General features: G+C 37.5%; 1 protein-coding gene across 6 annotated transcripts in view; it reads right to left on the bottom strand.

Moving 5' to 3' along the window:
* The window catches only part of GRM1 (glutamate metabotropic receptor 1), a 408,193-nt gene that overhangs the window by 276,580 nt on the left and 118,823 nt on the right, over positions 1–12,790 (bottom strand). For all 6 annotated transcript variants that reach the window (XM_059400900.1, XM_059400899.1, XM_059400898.1 and 3 more), the window contains exon 3: positions 5,062–5,311. In XM_059400900.1, the coding sequence (XP_059256883.1) occupies positions 5,062–5,311 (250 nt within the window). The remainder of the gene's footprint in view (positions 1–5,061; positions 5,312–12,790) is intronic.

Genomic DNA, 12,790 nt, shown 5'->3' with positions numbered 1-12,790 from the left:
TTGTCCACAACAGCCAAACTGTGGAAGGAGCCAAGATGCCCTTCAACAGATGAATGGATAAAGAAGATGTGGTCCATATATACAATGGAATATTACTCAGCTATCAGAAAGGATGAATACCCAACATTTGCATCAACATGGATGGAACTGGAGGAGATTATGCTAAGTGAAATGAATTAAGCAGAGAAAGTCAATTATCATATGTTTCACTTATCTATGGGACATAAGGAATAGCATGGAGGATATTAGGAGAAGGAAGGGGAAAATGAAGAGGGAGAAATCACAGGGGGAAATGAACCATGAGAGACTATGGACTCTGGGAATGAATCAGAGGGTTTTAAAGGGGAGAGGGTGAGGGGATAGGTGAGCCCAGTGATGGGTATTAAGAAGGGCATGTATTACATGGAGAACTGGGTGTTATACACAACTATACTATATAGTGATTTACTATATAGTGACTAACATAACATAATAAAAAATTATTAAAAATAAAATAAATAAAATTACAGTAGCCCTCTTTCCAGAAAAAGCAATTGCTCCTTTTCAGCCATTAAAAAAAAAAAAAAAAATACATGCTTAATGTTGTTTGTTGTGCTTTCAACTCAAAAACCATGGTGTCAGTGTTTTTGTGGATCGAGTTTTAGAAGGAATTTCTCTGCAGTGACAGATAATGGAAAGTGGGTCTAGTGGGTTAGAAGATAAGAGTTGGGAGAGGTGATAGATAAAACAGCACACACCAATAAGGGATAGGCATTTGAAATGTAAGAGCTCTATATTTAAGTTTAATTGGCCAGGATATAATAGGGAGAGGGGGCAAAATGAGAGGTTATTGACTTCATGGTCTTTATTGGATATTTCTTTCATATAGTGGAGAAATTAGAAGATGAGCTCATAATCCAAATAAAGGGGGCTAGGAAATATGCAGTTAAAAATGGCATACCCAAGATATTTAACCAAAGGCTCCTAAGAAGATAGAATATAAACCTGCTGTAAGGGCTTCCTAAGATGAGGAAAACAGGGTGGATAAGACTATGGAGTCTCATGTTATGATGAAAAATAATCAACTTGAAACAAATGGTCCCTTTATTGAATTATCACACAAAACACTTAATACTGGGAGAAAAAAAGGGATTCAAGGAAGTAGAGAATAATTACAAATGTAAAACTTTTTTTACTGATTTTCCCAAAGAAAGTGAATCTAAGCAATAAGATCTCTAGAAGAGAGATCAAATGGAAAGGAAACTATGGGTAATGTTAATGTCTCTTAAATAAAACAATCACAGCTTGACACAGTATAACTTCAAGATAAAGAACATGAATTCTGAAGCCAAACTGCTAGGTTCAAATCCCATCTCTGGCTTTATAGCACTTTTGACAAGTTTACTTCTCTGTACATCAAAGTGGGAATAGTATTAGCACTCTCTCATCATACTATTATGATAAGTTAAAGTATACAAAGTGCTTAGAACAGTGTCTGGCATACAGTAAGGACCAAACGAATGTGTTCATCATCATCACCATCATATTAAAATTATAATTATAGATATGGTGAGCACAATTCTGAGAATCAGGTCAAAAGAAGCATTTTCATAGAACCAAGATGGAACTTACTTTTTGCATAATGATTAACTTGTGGTTAGTTAACTTACTTGGTGACAATGTTCTGCCAATTTGTCCAAAGTCTAAGGTTTGATTTTCCTATGGGCCTGCTGGCTACATTCCATGGTCACATTAAGACACTAATACTAACCAGCTGTATTCAACAAATTCTCCTGGTTTTAATAAAGTGGTGGGTAAGAAAATCTAAATAGATTAACATAAATTTATGAATAACTTTAGAAAAAATGAATCTAATAATATGTTCATGTTGATAATAGTTTTATTATATGTTCTTAACAGGTGACAGGTTGTTAATTTTTGAAAAAAAAAAAAGTAGACTCTGGACAAAAGTGACTTAAGCAAGATCACATGATTACTTTGTGGCAGAGCTAGAAATCTCAGCCCATATAACTTTTATTTTGTTTTCCCATTATCCTATATTCATTAAATATAGAATGTTTGTATTATGTTTGAAAATTCCTACTTAAAAGTTCTATCTCTGTTATCATAGTTTATTATACCATTATGAAAAACTTAGCCCCAACAACAGAGGTGGGATTTTAAGGCCATGGTAAGACTTCATTATGAAAAAAATGGGAAGACATTTTGAGGTATTAAGCATATAAAGAGTGACTTAAATTTTAAAAGATTTAAATTACCTGACTTAAATTTTAAAAGATCACTTTGCCTTAAGAAGAGATGATGGGGATGTGGCAAGGGTCAATTAGGAGGATATTGCAATAACCCACATGAGTGATGAATCTGCCTTGGACCAGGCTGGCTGTGACAAGAACAGCAATAAATTGTCAAAGTCTGGATATGTTTGAATGGTGCCACCAAAACATTTCCTCTTATGTTCCTGGGAAGTACGAGAGAAAAGAGGAATCGTGGGGGCAAGGGACTATAAATCTTCACTCAGGAAGTTCTAATTTTTTTTTAATTAAGTATCTTTTGCTGCAATCTAAACCATGACTTACTTATCTTCACCTCTATGAAAAGAGGTCCATCACCATCTCCACAATGTCCTCTTGTAAATCTGGCAGCAGCCAGAAACAGACCACATGCTGTGAAAGAAACCAAACAATGGCTCCTGACCTCAAAAGAGTATCATCATTTAGTAAATGAAACCCCTTCAAGTAGGAGGGAGATATGCTGAATATGCATCTAGAAGTTGCAACTTGATGTTAAACTATCACCCTTCTGAACATGCCTGCAGAAATGAGAGAATCAAGCCCACCAAATGTCCATTGCCATGAGTGACAGGAGAGTTTGGGGTAGAATCTATCCCTCAGAAAGTGGGAGAATCAAACATCTGAAGGGAAAGCGAATTCTAGGTATGGTATAGTGATACTACTTGGCTCGGTTCCCTGTTCAGCTCCCTACAGATTCATATCTGAACAATATCTCTCCTAGGGAAGGGAGATAACTGTGAACCAAGAATGAGAAAAGGCCATTTTCCTCCTAATCCTCTAAGATATGAGAGCAACAGTCAATACCGCTCTGATAGACCCTTGAAGAATACAGTCCAGAAAGGCAGAGAAGCAGCAAGTGTGGCACAGCTTTGGCATTTCAAGGCTCCATGAGTCACTGGCAATAACCCCTGGTACAAGGAACAGCATCCTCAGAAGTTCAGGTGTTCACTGTCATGACAGTTGCCTAAAATGTGTCAGTAGGACCCAGCAGAGGTAGGGCAGAGAAATAGATGAATAGAAGAGGTAGATATCACGTGTAGCTGACCTCTTCTTCATGAGCAAACATGCATGAGACTCAGAAATACTTGCATAAGTTCAGCTATATTGCAGCTAAGCAAGAACCAGAGAGATAAGTTTATATTGCCATCTGTGTTCAGCTTTTAAATAATGATGATGGAATGATTCCTTTACACTCCAGTTACTCACTGCAACATTTTTATAATTATATTTCACAATTAGGCAGTCTGTAAATCCCAAAGTCCACATATTTGCCACATCTCTTTAAGATCTTCAGAATCTAGGTAGATAGTGTCTTTATGGATATTAAAGAGAATGAATTCTGAAAAAAATAAGCAACTGTTCTCTTAAAAATGGTAAACATGAAAATATTTTTAAAATAAGTGCCTTTCATAAAATCAGTAATTTCACAAAATTAATAAAAAGGACTGAATATCTGTGGGCCACCTGTTCTGATACAGATATTACCAACCTTATTCTGCATAACATTTCAACAATGCTGCTTACCTCCTTTTCAGTCATAAAGGAAATAATATTCCTTTTTTAAATACTTGTTTTGAAGACTTGTTTTCTTAAGTGGCTTTACACAGCTGCATCGTGTTAAAGAAGCCAAAATGACATTTTGTGACAGTGTGCCAATTATACTTAAATTCAAAAATTTTCTTAATCTTGAATTCTATTTTGATCTTGATTCCATATCTCCTCATGAGAGAGTACTTCTTTTTTATTTAGTTGTATATCCTACCTTCTTCTCTAAAGTCTTTGAAGTGTCCTATACCTCTAATTTCACATGACGATGAGATCAGTGGTTACTACTATTGCAATCATTACCACAAGTTCCAGGACAGAGGGAAAGGTCTGAAGAGGATGTCCATACCATTACTACTCAGCTTCCTAGAGAAGAGGGCTAGTGCTTGAGGTATTTCAACATGTGAGATTTAGATTTTATTCTAGCCAATAAAGGAGATAGAAAGAGAAAAGGCAATCTGGAAAATGAGTGTAACTAAGTCAGAGATCAGTGGAGGCTTTCATTAAGGTAAACCCAGTAGATTCCTTGGAAAAATTTAGCAGTTGCTTTGTGCAATATTATAAGCAGGCAAATTAAACAAGATACCTGTTACGTTAAAAAACCAATGATACTGAAAATCTATTCCCAAACAAATACATATGATCTAGAAAGAAGAGCAGAGATTTTAGAAGCCACCACCGGCTATTTCAGGAGTCACATGCGGAAATCATCACTCAGCCATCCCATGCATGAAAAGAGCACATTATCAAGTTCCACAGTTCCGCTATATATTTTCACTTACATATAACCAGCCTTTTAAATTTTGTGTCTTAATATATATTTCCATCTTCACTGCTACCCTCCATTCACCAATACTCCATTAAGATTGTTATGTTTAGGAAGTGTGAAGACATAAGCATGTGTATGGTTTGGGGGCTGGAGGGTTGAAAGGGGCCAGAGCACATGAAAAGAATAATTCTTTAGAACAAAACATTCTGGCAATAACTTCCCACCTTTCATTGAAATAGTCTCATCATCTTGTCATCAACTACCCTGTTCTTGTCTAGCAGAAAAATGATGATGGTCCCATTCTCCATGATCCAGAGTTAAGGTTCAGCCTAGCAGAACACATCTCACCCTCAGTGGAGTCAGGAAATCCAGATTTGTGAAAGCAAGTGTATGTGGGCCAAAGTGTGGTATGTGTGTGTGTGTGTGTGAGAGAGAGAAAGAGAGATTGAAATTTACCTTCCAATGAGTGAGAACTCTCCCACGACGCCCAAGCGCCTCATGGCACTCAGGAGGCCTCGGACCGTCATACCTTCGCAGAAGCAGACCACCACTCTGGCCTTGGGAAGCCTCTCCCGGAGCTTGCGCAGGAGTCGATCAAAGCTCTTTTCCCCAGCATTGCTGTAGATTTTGTCTGAATGGGCGATACATAGGCCTTCCTGGGCAGCCAGCTCTTTGAAAGCATCCATTCCGCTCTCCCCATAGTTCCCTGTCCAGAAACAATCAGCAGATGTTCAAGACAACCTGGGCAGCGCAGCACTTACAAGTTGGAATAAAGACTCATTAGTCACAAGGAATGGAAAGGACACACTTGCCAAATAATTTTTAAATATAACTGGAACTGACAGAAGATATGGATGGATTCAAGAGAGTGACCAAATACAATCAATTCACCAACACTGAGGAAATAATGAGAAACTATCTAACCATGGCATCCACAATGAAACAAGTTTTGAGAAATGAAGGGCTATTGCCCTATTTTACAACAGTGATCAGTAAGGGTTGTCACAGATTTTAGAAACATGGGAGAGATCAGCACAGTGTGGGTAGGAGGTCAACTAGCACAATGAGAAGGCCTCTCCATTTGAGGGCTCACTCTTGCTGGCTGCCAGCTAAGAGGCAGACACTCACCATGGTAGCAAACCCTGCTATATACTTCATGAAGGGTAGGCTAAACAAATGGAACACCTGGACCAGCCAGAATAAGCAGAAAAGAAGCTGCTACATGTTTTAGTCCAAATCCACCATCCTCTGATGAAGTGACAAAATTACGGTAGATTTTGGCTTTATGTTCTAACTTTTAATATCATTCTTAGAATAAAATATAGTTTAAAAAAACTAAGAACTCAGGGGCGCCTGGGTGGCTCAGTGGGTTAAGCTGCTGCCTTCGGCTCAGGTCATGATCTCAGAGTCCTGGGATCGAGTCCCGCATCGGGCTCTCTGCTCATCGGAGAGCCTGCTTCCCTCTCTGTCTCTCTGCCTGCCTCTCCATCTACTTGTGATTTCTCTCTGTCAAATAAATAAATAAAATCTTTAAAAAAAAAAAAAAACTAAGAACTCATAGGAATCAATGAAATAAAGCAAATATCACACTATGCCAGTTTCCCATTTCTCTACTTCACTGATGACTTTAGCCCCCATCTTAGTGTCCTCTATATTCTATTCCTTTCCCCAAATTTGGGGATTTTGACACCTGTGTAAATGATCCAACACCAAGTCCTCCAAGATTCTCAACCCCCCTCCAACCAATGATTCTTCCTATAATCCACCTACTTCCAAATGTTTCTAATATCTCTGAATGTGGATGTCAAACATCCCAGTCTCTTTATTCTCTCTTATCTTTCAAGCTCATATATTCTACTATCCCCACTTGAACATTTCTTCAACCTTATCACAACCTCAAATCCATTCTCCAACCCATATTTCTTTCCATCCTCCCTCTCATTTGCCCCTTAGCCTAGCTCATATCTCACAGCCTGTCTGCATAATCACTCCCTTACAAATTCTTTGACTGACTTCTGGGTCCCTGACAAAACCCCAATGCTAGTTAAACCCAACCATTTACCTATTCCACACCTACTCCTGAGGACCTAAGTATGTCCAGAAAAAACTAAAAATCTTGATGACTGGTTTTATTAAAAATTCATGAGCATTCTGCCAAAAGGGGTATTCAATAGTGCAAGAAATAATACTACATCTCCTCCATAAATAAAATAGTCTAACATGATTATTTCATCCTTACTCTTCCCTCCTTAAATCTCCAAATTACTGGCCCCATCTCTGACACTCACCTCAGCTGGGATCCTCATTTCATATTTCAATAAAGACACAGAAATAATCAGACCCAAACTAACTTAGCCATACACCACATCTACAAAGCTTTCTTTGTTGGCACTTATATTTCTGGCATTCCTCCTGTTGTAAATTTGAAGTATTTCCACCTCAGGATAAAGCCAACTCATACTTATAAACACTAGGTCTCATTGCTTTTTGTCTATTCAAGGACTTTCTCTTGCAGTTGTCCCCTCTCTTTTGTGAAAACCAGTTTTTTTCCTTCTAACGGTGTTAATGAAAAATAAAAATTAAAAAAAGAACCTTTGCACTCTTTTCCCCACTTAAGTTACTATTTCATTCGCTAGTCCTATTCATAACAATGATAAATGCCAAGATCAATGTGTTTGCTGCATCATCTCCCATTCTCTCCTTTACCAGTCTTCCCATTACCTCAAAAACTTTTCCTGTCAAACTTTTCTCCTGTCAAGATCACCAAAAATTTCCCTATTGCCTATTTCATGATATGTTCTCTGTCTTCATCTTCATTAACTGCTCAGCTGCACTCAATAGCTGATCAATACCCCCCTTGAAACACTTTATACTCTAAGTCTCTGTGACACACCTTCTCACAGTTTAGTCATCGCTCACTGACTACTCCTCAAGGTATGTGCTAGATTTTTCTTCCTCTGCTCAACCTTGAATATTTTTATGCCACAACCTGATCTCTTCTTCCATCTCTACTCTCTTAAGTGAGAGTACCTTAAGTGAGAGTACATTCCTTCAAACACCATTTGAATATTATAGTTGAATCCCAAATACTGGTCTTTGGACTAGATTGGCCTTTGGAGCAAAAGATTAGAATATTCTATTGCATCCTTAATACATCCATTTATAGACATCTCAAACTTAACATATCTGAAACTGAATTTTTTCCCTCTCCGTCTTGCAAACCTGCTCTTTCCAGACATCTGTGGTTAGTAAATAATGCCATTATCCACCACATTGCTCAGTAACAAAGTTTCTCTCATTCCACATACTCTAGCTCTCAAACATTTCTAAACCAGTCTATTCCATTTCAACCTCTGCCACCCTAAACCAAGTGTCTTGGGTAAGGTTTCCTAAAAACAGAGCTGAGATGAAGATTCTTGTTCAAGTTATTTGCTGAGAAGTGGAGCAAGAGAATCTTTGAAGGACAGGTGGGGAATGCTAAGTAGGAATATCATCTCAGCTAGTGATTATTTGGCTTTAGCCTGATTCCATAAGGAACTGCTACAGCACAAACTGTAGCACAGTGAACTCCCATCTTTAGGCAACAGAATCTGCTAGTCAATCAGTCATTGGCTAAGGTCCATAAGAAGGCAGGGGAGGTATAGCCTCCCAGGAAGGGGTCAGCTGAGATTTATAAAAGCCTACTTTCACAGTAGCTGGGAGTGTGGTGCACAGGGCAGACAGGTTCTCTGAGCAGGCCAAAAGCATCCTCTATTCTAAGTTCTTGCCAAGATAATTCCCCTACCCCCTGATTGTTCTCCCTGCTGCTACTCATTCCACACATAACAGAGTGACTAGTTAGGATGGAAATCAGAATATATCACTCCTCTTCAAAAAGCTTCAATCATTTCGCAACACACTTGGAATGATACCAAAACTCCTCCCCCTAAATTACCAGTCTTCATGTGGACTGAGCCTTCCAGCTTGCCCAAACCAATCTCTGCCCACTTCCCCCCCCCCCCACCTTCTCTAGACCCATAGCTGTCTTTCTATTCATAAATTACCTAACTCATTTATGCCTCTATATTAGCTGTTTGTATCACCTGAAAAGATGATCTTCTACAGATGTTCTTGTCAGTCTAGTCTCAATATAAATATCACCCTTTGTGGAAAACATTTCCTGATCAGTTTGCTTAAAGTAACCTCCCAGCAGATCCTGATCATATCCCTTGATTTCATCTTAGAACATATGTCTGACACTTTTTCTTGTTAATTTTTCTCTTCCCCCTAGAATATAAGCTCCATGAGAACATCTTTTTATGACTTATCCAATGATGTATCATTAAACCTTAGAATAGTTCTAAACACCAAATGTACAGTAAAAGTGCATTTGTTTTAACAGCATAATAAAGGAGAAAAGGTTATAAATAAGCAATTTAAACAAAATAAGTAAAAGTGGGAGTAAGATATGAAAAAATTACTGAATATCATTATCAAAAGAGTGCCATTAAAACCAGATAGTTTTTTTCACCTATCATAGTGCCAGAATTACAAAGATTAATAATATTTAATGCTGGCAAGACACAAATACATTTACTTTTCATGACAGCTGTTCAAACTTTTAGTAGACAATGTGATAATACTTTTCAAAATTTTTGAGGTAAATATCAGTATACAATATATACAATATATAATATGAACAGTAATAGTTAAGTCAAAATAATTGTAAAAGAATGCTATTATCTCCCCAAAAAAGGACTTAGGACTTAAATCTTCTTTTTTAGTTTAGTTTTGTTTTGTTTTTTTACTTGAGAGAGAGCACGAAGGGTGGGGACAGGCAGAAGGACAAGCAGTCTCCCTGTTGAACAGAAAACCCAATGTAGTCCTGGGACCCTGAGATCATGACCTGAGCTAAAGTCAGATGCTTAACTGACTGAGCCACCTAGGTCCCCCAGGACTTAAATAAATCTAGACATCTATAAAAGTTTTGTGGGCACTGTAATGAAACCAAGTAAGATTTTCCTATATTGCTGAAAAGAAAGCTTTCTCATTTCCTTTTTCATAAGATTAAATTATCAGTTAATGTATTTGCCTTTTAATTTATCCACTTTTAGTGGCCTAGTCCAGCCAAGGGAAGCCCAAATGGAAGCATTAATGTGTCACAAAATCCTCAGCTCCATAGACTCTGGGAAACACATCTTGGCTCAGACAAGAAGCTATGACTGATTTTAAAAGGAGAAAACTGCAGGTGGCAAGTGGATACTCATCTGTCTGCAGAAGAGAATTTGAGAAGGACATCAGATGCCACTTTCCCATAGTAAATGCATGTTCAAGACTCTTCAAGGTACACAGACATCACTAGCCAGCTCTCTTAGCAAAGGCACTATCAGTCTATCAGAAGATGGTGTTATAAGGGCAGTAACTTTATTGCTAAAGTGCCATCCTTGGATTTCAATCACAGAAAACTATTCTACTTCCTTATCAAAATATATGCAGACTAATTGAGCAACAATGTTCTATGCATTCAAATAAGAAAATCTTTTTTATAAATCTAGTAAAGTCCTTAAATATACTCTGTCCAAATATCTCAGGTTACAGACAACGAAACTGAACCATACAAGGGTGATGGCTCACCAATGAGCAAGAAGTTTATTTGTGTTAGAACTAGAGCAATTTTAAATGACTTGAGTCCTAGGTTACTGCTAATTTTTCTTAATAGTTAAATCAATTAAATATGTATGTTTTCATAATAAAAATGTCTGTATAGGTCAATTGATTTCATGAAATATTTGGCCCCCTTTCTGTATTTATATTTTCTTATTTGGATAGCAACTCTACGTTATAGAAATTGATAGATGAATATCATGCATTGCACCATGTTTCAACTGCCCATTTTTCTCAGGATGCCTAAAAGACCATAGTGGCACATAAATTTCCACAAGAGCAGTTCTAATATAGGAAGAACAACAGGGGCGCCTGGGTGGCTCAGTGGGTTAAGCCTCTGCCTTCAGCTCGGGTCATGATCTCAGGGTCCTGGGATCGAGCCCCACATCGGGCTCCCTGCTCAGCAGGGAGCCTGCTTCCTCCTCTCTCTCTGCCTGCCTCTCTGCCTACTTGTGACTCTGTCTGTCAAATAAATAAATAAAATCTTTAAAAAAAAAAAAGGAAGAACAACAATAACTTGTATCTTTATAAATATTTATAATTTAAAAATTACATTCATAAACATTTTCTTATTTGATACTTATTGTACTCATCATATTGATAACAGTGCTAGGAAAAAAAAATGGGAAGAAAATTGCCACCAGGAAGTTTAAAATCATGTTACTTTCATTTGTAGCAACAGAACTAATGACATGACACAGACAACTTTAAGTATCTAATAAAGGTGCTATGGCTTAGGATTCAGGAAAATAGACATGCCACTTGTTGGAAAGGTTATAGAGAAAAAGTAACCCCTGTACACTGTTGGTGGGAACACAACTTGGTAGAACCATTATGGAAAACAGTATGAGGTTCTTAAAAAAAAAATTTAAATAGAACTACCATACGATCCAACAGACACATTACACAATACACATATATTTAAAGGAAGCAAAATCAGTATTTCAAAGAGATATTTTCACCCTCATGTTCATGGCAGCATTATTCACAATAGTCAAGATATGAAAACAACCTAAGTATTCATCAGTGGGATGAACATATAAAGAAAATGTGGTCTATATATACGACAGAATATTAGCCATAAAAAAGAAGGAAATCCTGCCATTTGCAACAACATGGACAAACCTGGAGGACATTATCTGTCTGGTGAAATAAGCCAAATATAGAAAGACAAATACTGCAGGATCTTACTTATGTGTGGTATCTAAGGGAGTCAAACTCATAGAACCAGAGAGTGGAATGTTGGTTACCAGGGACTGAAGATTCAAAACGATGAGAAGATATTGGTGAAAGGATACAAAATTTCAGTTACAAGACGGAATAAGTCCCGGGAATCTAATGTACAGCATGTTGACTATATATTATTATGTATAATAATACATAGTTAATGATACATATTATATACTTGAAATTTGCTAAGAGAATAGATATGAAACATTCTTACTGTGTATACACACACCTGACTATGTGAGGTAATGTCTGTGTGAATTAACTTGATAGTGGTAATCCTTTCACACAGTACATCTTAAATAGATACAGTTTTGTCAGTTGTACCTCAATACAGTTGGGTGGGTACATTTATTCTGGGTCTTAAAATATAAAAAGATTTTCCACAAATAGAAAATTAGGGGACAGGCACTCTTTGCCCCTCTTCCAGGTCATGAGCAAACAATGCCAGACTGAAACTAAAATACTCAGCACTGAGTCCACGCCCTGCGTCCCTGCCCCCTTCCATTCTTCTGTGTAGGCCTCCTCTTGCCTTTCCTGACACTGAAGAATTTATTTAGATACTTCTGCATGCAACCCTGAAGGAAGCTGTGAATGTATAAAAAAACTGACTCTTAACAAAACTCTCAAAAAAATAAAAGGGCCATGTAATTGTAAACACTCAAACTTGATAGAAACCTGCATATTTTCATTCAATTAGCAAATAGTTCATTGAGTTCTCAACTTGAAAAACAGCCTGGCTCTGCACTTATACAGAGTTGCCGAGAAATATCGGACATGGGTTCTGCCTTCAATTTGATAAATATTTACTTTGTGTCTGGCACTGTGCTATGCACCTTAGCATGTCATTAATACATCATAACTCCATATAAAGGCTATACCTCCCCTTTTACAGATGAGGCCTAGAAGCTCTAACAGGTTAAGTAACTTGCTCAAGGTCATAGAATGGAGGATCTAGGATTTCACATCTAACTCAGAAGCTTTTGCTTATCACCATTTCCTACTGTTCCTACATGGACTTATGTATACTAGTGAGAGCATGACACAAGCACAGCAACGATAATCAGTTATAAAATGCTACTTGGGAATGAAAACACCATAATACGAAGTTACAGAATAAGAAAGCAGAGATGATCAGAGAATGCCTCTTTGAAACACAGGAAGGCAACTGGACTTTGAAGAATGCAAGCAAGAGCTTACATTGGCATTCAGAGTGAAGGGGCAAATGAGAACCCACAAAAAAAGATTTTTAGAGCCAAGGAGTAAGAATTCCCATTGGAGCAGAAGGTTCATGGTTTATAGAAGGACACACTAT

The sequence above is a fragment of the Mustela nigripes genome, chromosome 5 (genome assembly GCF_022355385.1).
Source record: "Mustela nigripes isolate SB6536 chromosome 5, MUSNIG.SB6536, whole genome shotgun sequence".
In the NCBI taxonomy this organism is placed as follows: Eukaryota; Metazoa; Chordata; class Mammalia; order Carnivora; family Mustelidae; genus Mustela; species Mustela nigripes.
The sequence above is the reverse complement of the archived record's forward strand: the minus strand, read 5'-3'. Positions and strand labels throughout refer to the sequence as shown.